Raw genomic sequence first — 12,098 nt, forward strand, 5'->3', positions numbered from 1 at the left:
TGAATGAACATGGAATTAGGGAGAGGTCAGGATATTAAAGGTCAGCTATTTAATTATAACTTTTTGGCTGGCATATCTCAAAATGCAGACCTGAAAAAAAAATTCAGGGCTAACAGTCACTGTAATTCTTAAAGCCCTCAATTAAAAAGACTAACATATAACCCCTTTTAAAGAAGTGGTGATATTCTAGCATCCACAGCAGTTAAAAACACATGTAAAACTGCAGGCCCTGTGGTTTTAGTATGGACATAAACTATCATTTTATAGGAGCCTTTCATTGTCATTATGTATCCTAGAGTAACGTTGCTTCTGTGCACAAAGACAAAAAGCAAAAGAAAACTGGAAATGCAGAGTCCATGCAGGCTGGAGAACAAAGATCACAATCTCACCAGGAGACTCAGCAAACGCAAAAGAATTGCTTTGACGAAACACAACCAAGAAAATGGAACATGAGAGGTGAGGCATGTCAGAATGTATCTGACAGTCAGTGGAAGGGAGCAGAACAGTCTTTTTCTCAATTTTCAGACTTGGGCTAACCCAATGTTTATTGCCCATCTGTCTAGCTGTCCAGTTAGTGGTTTGGTATGACTGACTTGGTTGACCTCAGAGGGGAGTTAACCACCTTAAACATGGGTTTAAATTGGACAGAATGGGTCAGAACAGTAGATTAAAGAGAAATAGTTAAAAATTTAATGATAATTTATATTTCACGGTCATTTTTAATGGCACCATTCATTATTTTCAGCTGTTTCTAAATTGAGCTCACATTACCAAAAATGCCATGGTGTGATTTGAACTCACTTTCTATGGATTAGTTTCAATGTTGCCATTTTAGTTCAGTTCTCTGGATTATTAATCCAGTAACATAACTAAAACATCACTGTAGGAGATACAAAATACAAAATTTTATGATTTATTTTTATATTTTATAATCAATGTACAGAGGAACTTCAATTATCTGGCATTCGATTATCCGAATTTGGGATTATCTGGCAAGATCACATGGTCCGGATGCTCAGCTAAACTGTGTTATCTGGCATTCGATTGTCCAAACACTTGATTATCCGACAAAATATTCCCTGCCCGTGGCATTCAAATAATTGAGGTTCCTCTGTATTGAATTGCTTCAATATTGTAATAAATGTAGTAGACCTTTAAGAAAGTAAAAACTTCCATATATATATATATACGCAACAGTTTGCTTTACCTCACAAATTCCAAAGTGTATCCCAGCCAATTAAGACTTTTGAAGTGTAGCACTTTGGTAATATAGGGAATTAGATTGTGTATGACACTATCTGGTAAACAGTGACAGAATAAACTGCTCGGGATGTTTGAGTGATGATAGTTAAGAAACAAATTTTGGCCAGGGTATTGGAAGAAAACCACTGCTCATACCACAACAGGGATGAGCTCTGGGTTTAATGTTTCATCTTATGGATGGTACATCTGCTGGCACAGGATTCCAAAAATTCAAACTAAATAATATGTTCAGGTTTCTGGAGTGCAGCTTAAATCCATGACCTCCTCACTCGAGTTTATTTAAATACAGAAAAGCTTTATAAGTCACCTGTTGTTCCCAGCTACAGCTCTTAAGGGCTGTGAGATGGACTGATAAACAGGAGGCAGCTTTATTATCATTATAAATAAGTGGTAATGGAATATAGGACAAAGGGTGAACAAATTCAACGGATTGTGCAATAGCACATTATTGGCATTCCAATTATTAAAGTATCAAAAATTAACAGTAAATCAGACAAGGTCTTGGTGAGTTATAATTTTGCATGCAAATTATTCAGCAGGCAAGTATATGCAGATTAAAATTACCCAGAGTTTGAAAGGTTAAATATTTTGAATACAAATAGCTGATCGAGACTTCAAAAGTTACTTACATTCCTGTAACTCTGAACATGATGTCCATTTTACCTTTTAATTACTTCAGTAAAGAAAATGCCCATAAAATACAAGATATCGTCTTTTCTTTAAATACAACTAAATTCATAAATCTGTTTATGGTTAAACAAGGATGTATTAATTTCAGTGCTGCCATTTTATCTTTGTTATTGCAATATGGAGAGTTATTGAATACTGTACATTCCTGATGCCTGAATGCCTGGAGGGAAGGTTATAGCTAACGGCTATAAAAGTCCAGTGATACGTGAGTTTATGAAGTTGTTTGTGTTCATTGGAGCTAACTGGAAAAAACCTGAGCAGGACTGAGCTGTGTTTAATCTAAACTAGTAGACCAACAGATTTAAAGGAGGTAAAAGCTACAGTGCTGCCTACTGATGAAATTGGAGCAAGACATATCATACTATGTGATCTTAAATTCGAAGTGAAACTGGTTTACCTGCGCATGTAAGAAAAAGGTACATGTTCCCCTGAAAGTGCACCAACTGGTCAGCTGGTGATGGCAGAAGATAAGACATTTCGCTATGGCCTCATTGTTCTGGGATTCTTTTTGATCATAGTTGGAATGTTCATAATGAATGTGGATAAGCCTGGGGTCTATGCAACCTTCTTTTCCATCGGGATTCTGATGATCGTCGTGGGGATTGTCTGGAGCATTTGTCAGTGCTATTCTAAGGTATGGGAATTAAATAATCCTTTCCAGACAGTGGCAAGTTTTTAGGGGAATGAACAGAAAGGGGCAGAAGTATTTTCATCACAAGAGACGATAAATGTTGGAGAGAAAACTATTGAGAACAGATACAGAAAGAATGGGCCAAAAGACAGAAACAATCAGGAAATAGTGAAAGTAAGGTGTTTATTTGACTCCTGTTAAATGGCAATCAATTTTGTTGACACTATTGTTTTTGGTGCTGAGGGGGGGAATCCATAAAAAATGCTTCTCATTGTTTAGTCAGAATAAAAACGAGGCCAGCATTTATGGTTCCTTGTAAAGATTAAGCTCTTAAAACTACTCTCAGATCTTTCACAGAGTTGCTTACAATAATAACAGGGACAGTTATGTAATCCTATTGTTAAAATGGTGCCTCATTTAACCCAGCCTTTCTCTTAGGACGGCAAAGTTAACTGAAAATATTTTGTGAGGAACCCTGAAAGAAGTCGTCAAATTTCCAGTTTCTGAACAAAACAAGTGGGAACTAACTGCTTTGTTTTGATTTGAACAAAAACATGTTTTACACCATACACTGTCACAACTTACATTTGTTCGCATTGTCAATGCAACAAAACATCCTGCGTTAAGTATGACTCTTGACTCCTAATCCTTATCAAAACAATAAACAACAATAAACTAATACAATGTTGCACAATATAGTCAAAGCTACTGTGTGTAAGTCAGATAAATTCTTATGAAATGACACTGTAGTTTAACTGCTCCAGCGGAGGTATTAAGTATTCTGGAATGGATGGTCCAAATGTGGCCTTTCTTATCTGTATTTAGTGATCTTGCAAAATCAAACATAGCGATACTTATGATTAGTTGTAATAATGCTAATATATTCCAGATGTTTTTGCTGCAAGCGTTGATGTAAGAACACTACATCAAGTTCTGGCGGCTGAGAAGGGAGAGAACAGAAAAACAATTAAAAGACTGACTCCCTACGGCAGAGAAGAAAGAAATGCAACACCATTACTGAAGCAAATTAGAACTCTTCTTTTTCCAAGAAATAGGATTGCAATTTCTGGAGAGAGTCAGAACAAGTATTACCATTACAACTCTCGATATTAATTACAGTAGAGGGGAACAATATCAAATCAAGAATCAAGATTTTCAAAGGGTCACAGGGTCAAGCCTTGGTAACTCAAATTCCTGGAGGTTGTGTCAAGATGCTGAAGTCTCTGCGACAGTCCCAAATTTTCAATTGGACACTGGGTGGTGGTGAAGGGAGCAGGGAAAGTGCACGTTTCCAAATTTTGCCCCTTCAAAGGTGCTTTTTAAGTGGCTATCTGATACAAAATAATCAGGCACGGTGGCCCAGTGGTTAGCACTGCTGCCTCACAGCGCCTGTAGACCCGGGTTCAATTCCCGACTCAGGCGACTGACTGTGTGGAGTTTGCACATTCTCCCCGTGTCTGCGTGGGTTTCCTCCGGGTGCTCCGGTTTCCTCCCACAGTCCAAAGATGTGCGGGTCAGGTGAATTGGCCATGCTAAATTGCCCGTAGTGTTAGGTTAAAGGGGTAAAGGTAGGGGTATGGGTGGGTTGCGCTTCGGCGGGTCGGTGTGGACTTGTTGGGCCGAAGGGCCTGTTTCCACACTGTAAGTAATCTGTAAGTAATCTAATCTGTAAGTAATCTAATCTAAAAAAATAAGATTTTGATCATGTTTCCTGTCGACGAACTCAATGCTTTAATGAACATCAGTGTACAGCTGTTGGCACTCCCCCACTGCTAAAATAACTTGCTTTGCACAGAGTCCAACGAGGGCTGGTCTTAACAGTCACCGACATTTGTAACAGCATTCCACCTGGAGGAGCTACCTGCTGTAGTCAGCACGATGGTGGCAGTCCCCAATATGGCTGCGTCCATCCTTTGCACTAAGTTTGTGTGGAGCGGATGATAATTGTCACATTTATGGGAAGCACCAAAATTTGACATAGTATCTCCTATGCATCAGAGGTTCAGAATTTAAGGAAACTTTTAACTTGCTACATTTTGGCAGACAGTTACCACTTTTAATAGGGAATGAGAGTCATTGTAACAAAAGTCAAACTAAGCCACAGTGACGCAAACTTATAAGGCCAATATTACAAAACTACATAAGCCCCACATCCTGTATTTTTCAAAATTAACTGCAAAGTCTCAGTGTATATTCAAATAGTAATTCATTTTTTCCATGTGTAAGATGCTCAATGCAAAGAGTAATTAACTTAGTAAAAACATTTTTCAATATATCAGGGGTGCTATAGAAATAGTTCATGCATGTTAGTCTGAAAAATGTGATTGCTACATTCTGTAATAAGTTATCATTAGTGGGAGAAGAAGCTGTTGCTTGCAGGATAGTTACCTGTTGAATTAATTGAATGAAGAAATATGAGCTGATGAATATATTAGTAGAAAATTCCCAGTGCAGGGATACAATATTATGACAGTTATTTGGTTCAGTGAAGATGCAAGATACTCCATGGTAAATCACAGGGAAGTATAAACAGCAGTAAGAGTAAATAGTAAGGTTTATTATCATACTACAACAAAAACAAGTTGTAATTTTGGGCGATGTGAAAAATGATTATCACTGTGGCAAGTATAATGCATTAGTGACATTAATATGTGACATTAGAACCAAGCACACATGATACAAGATGAATCTCATATTTTTCAATAGTTAAGGTAAATACCAGTTTAAGGAATAATTGACATATGAAAAAGCCACTGTTATTCAGTAATGATATGGAGCATAAACAACAGAAAAGCAGTTTGCTTTGTAAACAGAATAAAATCAAGACACATCATTGAAAAGGGATCAAAGCAAATTGCATTGAATGACATTTCTACAAATAGTCATTCTTAATGAGACAATTAATTCATTAAAGTTCTGGCCAAATAGTTCAAAGTTTAATTTAACCCCAAGGTGTTATAGAATTCAGGATATGCTAAAGGTCTTTAGTACCTACATTGATTATTCAGCTGGGTTCCGCTTGCTACTCTGTTGACCTTTCCTCATCATTACTGCCACAAGATTGGCATCTACTTGACACTTTCCAAAGTATGTGAAGTGCACTAAAAGCAAGACAAATCCAACTTGGCCAATTACAGTCTATCTTCAATCATCAGCAAGGGGAGGGAAGGGGCTATCAACAGTGCTATTAAGCAGCACTTATAAAGGAATAACCTGCTCACTGACACTTGGTTTTGTTGTCAGGGAAAAGTATACTTAGCTCAAGACATAATCATAACCTTGTAACAAACATCAATAAGAAAGCTAAAAGCTCAAAAGGTGAGAAAAAAATATCTTTCCATCCAGAAGTTGGTGGGAATCTGGAATTCCCTGTCTGAACGAGTTGTGGAAGCAGAAAAGGTGTCCACATCCACCAAAGTTTATTTCCTTCACCACTGACACTCAGGAGCAGCAGTTTGTACCATCTACAAAATCCAAAGCAGAAATTCACTCTGGCTGCTCATACAGTATATTCTAAACCCACAACCATTCCACCTACAAAGACAAAAGCAGCAGATCCATAGGATTACCTTCACTGGTAGATTCTCCTCCAAGTCACTCACCTTCCTGACTTTAGAATTCGAATTCAAATTGTCTTCATTGTCACATGTACCCGCATGAGTACATTTAAAGTTTACAAAGTCAATGCCTATGGCGCCATCTTAGGTACAAAGATACCTAGGTACAGATTCTTATGAATAACTTAGAAACATAAAGAAATAAAATGTCCAGTATTACAAACCTTCATGCCACCTTAGGTACGAACGTTTTATAGGTACAAAATCTTAGGAATACATTAGATGAATAAAGGCATAAAAGTTCAGAATTTACAGTCCTTCCAAGCAGGGAATATGGAGCAGACGGGTCCTTGCCGGCAGACCGCGCGGGGCTTCACCTCAAGGCTGTCGAGGCCAGGAGGCCACTCTGGATCCACCTCAAAGCTGGGAATCTGAGCTAGCTTCATCCTCAAGGCTGGGAGTCCGCACTGGCTTCACCTTGAGGACAGGAGTCCACACTGGCTTCACTTCAAGGCTGGGCGTCTGCACTGGCTTCACCTCAAGGACAGGAGTCCGCAATGGGCTGAGAAGTGGCAGATGGAGTTTAATTTAGGTCAGTGTGAGGTGCTGCATTTTGGGAAAGCAAATCTTAGCAGGACTTCTGCACTTAATAGTAAGGTCCTGGGGATTTTTGCTGAACAAAGAGAGCTTGGAGTGCAGGTTCATACCTCCTTGAAAGTGGAGTCACAGGTAGATAGGATAGTGAAGAAGGCGTTTGGTATGCTTTCCTTTATTGGTCTGAGTATTGAGTACAGGAATTGGGAGGTCATGTTGTGACTGTATAGGACATTAGTTCAGCCACTGTTGGAATATTGCGTGCAATTCTGGTCTCCTTCTTATTGGAAGGATGTTGTGAAACTTGAAAGGGTTCAGAAAACATTTACAAGAATGTTGCCAAGCTTGGAGGATTTGAGTTATCGAGAGTGGCTGAATAGGCTGGGGCTGTTTTCCCTGGAGCGTCAGAGGCTGAGGGGTGACCTTATAGAGGTTTGTAAAATCATGAGAGCATGGATAGGATAAGTAGACAAAGTCTTTTGCCTAGGGTGGGGGAGTCCAGAACTAGAGGGCATAGGTTTAGGGTGAGAGGGGAAAGATATAAAAGGGACTAAAGGGATAGCATTTTCATTCAGAGGGTTGTATTTGTATGGAATGAGCTGCCATAGAAGTGGTGGATGCTGGTACAATTGCAACATTTAAAAGGCATCTGGAAGGGTATATGAAAAGGAAGGGTTTGGAGGGATATGGGCTGGGTGCTGTCAGGTGGGACTAGATTGGGTTGGGATATCTGGTTAGCATGGACGGTTTGGACTGAAGGGTCTGTTTCCATGCTGTACATCTCTATGACGCTATGACAGACTTCACCTCGAGGACAGGAGTCCCTCTGGCTTCATCCTTGAGGCTGAGAGTCCGCACCAACTTCACCTCGAGGCTGGGTGTCTGCACTAACTTCACCTCGAGGCTGGGAGTCTGCACTAACTTCACCTCGAGGCTGGGAGTCTGCACTGGCTTCACCTTGAGGACAGGATTCCTTGCTGGCTTCACCCCGGATATCACCGATGTAGCCTGAGGAGGGGAGGTAAGAAGAAAGAACCTACAAAAAATGTTATCATTCCTTCAGTGTCACTGGGTTAAACTGCTAGAACCCCCTTTCTAAAAGCATTGTCAATCTACCTTCACCAAGAGGACTGCAGTGGTTCAAATAGTCTGTCCACCATTATCTTCTCAATGTCAACTGGAGGTGGACCATAAATGCTGGCATTGTTTGTCCACTTCCGTGAATAATTTTTAAAAAATGTACACATTTGCTCACATTTACGACAGTCGAGGTAGACAGCTCTGCAGAAGTATCATAGATGAAAAACATCAGCAAAAAAAGAACAAGTTCTGTGGATCAAGAGTCCAAACCACAACTGTGGGATGAGATGACTTTCACACCATTCTCTTGGCCATTGGTAGTGATATCATATTGGTGTCTGTAGAATGGTAGAAAATCCTCAGTCAAGTCAGTTGGACCTAGGTCTTTGCTTCTGTTCTAAGTTCCACTTTTCAGGTTACAGTACTTGAAACGTCGGCTTTTTTGGTCTATTCACAGGGTGTGAAAAAGAGAGAGACTTATCTTGGCTTGCAGGCTTTCCATATGTCTGACTGCAACTGCCTTCTCTTAGTTCTGTGACGAACTCCAACTTTAGGATTGAAAAGCTTTCTCAGGGCAGCTTTTCAACCCAAAGGCGGCTGATGACAGCCGATCTCAATAGTTCTCTTTTAAATGCAGCATCCCCAAAAATGACATGATCTTGTGTAACTGAAAGGTTATTATCCCATAGTTCCATTTTAGACCTTGGCATAGTGAGTAAACACATCAAGTATGGTCTCTGCAACACAGCAGGACCCAAATTTCCATTTTGCATCTTTATATCCAGAAGTTATGTGTTATCCCATCCTATCGTATTTTCATCCAAAATACAGAAATAATAGTAAAATCAGGTGCAGAATATCCTGCAGAATAGTTCCACCAATTCACCCATAATGCAGGCAGATTAAGACATTGTAGAGTTTTTATTATTCATTCATGGGATGAGGATGTCACTGGCTGGGCCAGCATTTATTGTCCATCCTAAGTGCCCAGAGGGCAGTTAAGAGTCAACCACATTGCTCTGGGTCTGGAGTCATATGTAGACCAGACTGGGTAAGGATGGCAGTTTCCTTTCCCGAAGAACATTAGTGATTCAGATAGGCTTTGCCAACAATCGACAATGATCTATGGTCATCTGTAGACTCTTAATTCCAGACTTTTTTTGTTGAATTCAAATTCCACTATTTACCAGGGCAGAGTTCTTTCTTTTCTACCAATATGCAACCTTCTTCATACTTTTACAGAAATACACACACGACTAATCCTACATAATGCTGTTTGGGTAAGAAGGATCACAGATCAGTATCTTGTACTGTGGCTCCCCTCACAGCAATTGCATACACAACTCTAAATTAATTTATACCCATTCCTTAACCAAAAGCCTAACTTTGTTCATTCAATCAACAACATGATGCAAACGCCTACCACAGACTGGACACTCAATGTTAGGTACCATCACTCACTTTAAGGAGACAGCTCTGTAGATTGAGAGAGGCACTAAACTCACCCTGGGATCTGACAAGATTGGCAATACTTTACTGGTGCAAGGGCACTGCTTAAACATCTGTGTCATCCTTGAGAAGCACCACAAAACCACAACTTTCCATTCATTTCTGTCTTCTTAATCCCAAGACGGTAATGTTCACCAATTGCTAGCTTCCATCCTTCTTTCTCAAGGTCAACATAGCAATGTGTGGTACAGGAGGAAGAACATTTTTGTCAAGTAGTTAATGAGAAGCATGACACCCAGGAATGGGAGCTGGATAATATTGTTTCCCAGAACAGTAGAATGCGCCAGTGATTCAGCTTTTCCCCTCATTACACAGAGCTAATATGTTACAAGAAAGTTTAACTGGTTCAGGACAGGTCAGTTCAATCTTGTACATTGTCATATATATTCTCAAAAGTTGAATGTATTTGATGTGCACAATTTTCCATCTATAGTGAGCTAAAGGGTGAACGTTTTCTCATTTAATGGCAACATTAGTTTACAGTGGATTTTTAAAATGTAATTTTCTAATAGACAGACTTCTTTTATAGGCGACCCATATTCCACCTATCAAGTCAGAAACAGAGCACCTATTTCCAGAAAAACAGCAGCTTCCAGGCTCCATATCAGAGCGTGAGGTTCCTCTCAAGTCAAGGTAATTGATCCTAAATCTTGAGTTATAAATGTTGAAATGTTTCAGGTGGTAAGATGTGCAATTCTCTACACAGTCCTGATCTTATTGAAATTATTCAAGAATTTGTATAAATGAGCTGAGAGTGTGGTGCTGAAAAGGCACTGCAGGTCAGGCAGCATTCCAAGGGGCAGGAGTCATAGTCATAGAGATGTACAGCATGGAAACAGACCCTTTGGTCCAACTTATCCATGCTGACCAGATAGTCCAAACTAATCTAGTCTCATTTGCTAGCACTTGGCCCATATCCCTCCAAACCCTTCCTATTCATATACACATCCAGATGTCTTTTAAATGTTGCAATTGTACTAGCCTCCATGGCTGCCTTGGGCAGCTCATGCCATATAGGCAACACCCTCTGCATGATAAAGTTGTCTCTTAGGTCCCTCTTATATCTTGTCCCTCTCACCCTAAACGTATGCCCTCTAGTTCTGGACACCCCCACCCCAGGGAAAAGACATTGTCTATTTACCCTATCCATGCCCCTCATGATTTTATAAACCTCTATAAGGTCACCCCTCAGCCTCTGACGCTCCAGGGAAAACAGCCCCAACCTAGTCAGCCTCTCCCTACAGCTAAAATTCTCCAACCCTGAGCACATTCTTGTAAATCTTTTCTGAACTCTTTCAAACTTCACAACATCCTTCCAATAGGAACGAGACCAGAATTGCACGCAATATTCCAAAAGTGGCCAAATAATGTCCTGTACAGCTGCAACATAACCTCCCAATTTGTATACTCAATGCTCTGACCACAAAGGAAAGCATATCAAATGCCTTCTTCACTATCCTATCTACCTGCGACTCTACTTTCAAGGAGCTATGACCCTGCACTCCAAGGTCTCTTTGTTCAGCAACACTCCCTAGGACCTTCCCATTAAGTGTATAAGTCCAGCTAAGATTTGCTTTCCCAAAATGCAGCACCTCACATTTATCTAAATGAAACTCCAACTGCCATTTCTCAGCCCATTGGCTCTTCTGATCAAGATCCCGTTGTTATTTGAGGTAACCTTCTTCGCTGTCCACTACATCTCCAATTTTGATGTCATCTGCTAACTTATAACTATACCTCCTGTGTTCATATCCAAATCATTTATGTAAATGACGAAAAGTAGAGGACCCATTCCACTGGTCACAGACCTCCAGTCTGAAAAACAACCCTCCACCACCACCCTCTGTCTTCTACCTTAGAGCCAGTTCTGTATCCAAATGGCTACTTCTCCCTGTATTCTATGAGATCTAACCTTGCTAATCAGTCTCCAATGGGGAACTTTGTCGAACGCCTTACTGAAGTCCATATAGATCACGTCCACTGCTCTGCCCTCATCAATCCTCTTTGTTACTTTTTCAAAAAACTTAATCAACTTCATGAGACATGATTTCCCAAGTTCAAAGCTATGTTGTCTATCTCTAATCACTCTTTGTCTTTCCAAATACATGTACATCCTGTCCCTCAGGATCCCTCCAACAACTCGCCCACCACCAATGTCAGGCTCACTGGTCTATAGGTCCCTGGCTTGTCCTTACCACCCTTCTTAAATAATAGTACCATGTTAGCCAATCTCCAGTCTTTTGGCACCTTACCTGTAACTATCAATAATATAAATATCTCAGCAATGGGCCCAGCAATCCCTTCCCTAGCTTCCCACAAAGTTCAAAGGGACGCCTGATGAGGTCCTGGGGATTTTTCCACTTTTATGCGTTTCAAGACATCCAGAACTTCCTCCTCTGTAATCTTTCAAGGTGTCAACATCTATTTCCCCACATTCTATATCTTCCATATCCTTTTCCATAGTAAACACTGATGCAAAGTACTTGTTTAGCATCTCCTCCATCTCCTGTGGCTCCAAAAAAAGGACACCTTGCTGATCTTTGAGGGGCCCTATTCGCTCCCTAGTTATCCTTTTGTCCTCTTTAACCCTATTTGCCAAAGCTATCTCATGTCCCCTTTTTGCCTCCTGAGTTCCCTCTTACGTTTACTCCTACTGCCTTTATACTCTTCTAAGGATTCACTCGAACTCTGCTGTCTATATCAGACATATGCTTCCTTCTTTTTCTGAACCAAACCCTCAATTTCTCTAGTCACCCAGCATTCCCTACACCTTA

At 40.2% G+C, this 12,098-nt stretch overlaps 1 protein-coding gene across 2 annotated transcripts in view; it reads left to right on the forward strand.

Annotated features, from left to right (window-relative positions):
• Positions 1-2,186: 2,186 nt before the first annotated feature.
• Positions 2,187-12,098, forward strand: part of bsnd (barttin CLCNK type accessory subunit beta) — an 18,358-nt gene continuing 8,446 nt past the window's right edge. For both annotated transcript variants that reach the window (XM_043698999.1, XM_043698998.1), the window contains exons 1-2: positions 2,187-2,587; positions 9,854-9,957. In XM_043698999.1, the coding sequence (XP_043554934.1) occupies positions 2,411-2,587; positions 9,854-9,957 (281 nt within the window). In that variant the 5' untranslated portion in view covers positions 2,187-2,410. The remainder of the gene's footprint in view (positions 2,588-9,853; positions 9,958-12,098) is intronic.

Source organism: Chiloscyllium plagiosum, chromosome 11, assembly GCF_004010195.1.
Source record: "Chiloscyllium plagiosum isolate BGI_BamShark_2017 chromosome 11, ASM401019v2, whole genome shotgun sequence".
Classification (NCBI taxonomy): Eukaryota; Metazoa; Chordata; class Chondrichthyes; order Orectolobiformes; family Hemiscylliidae; genus Chiloscyllium; species Chiloscyllium plagiosum.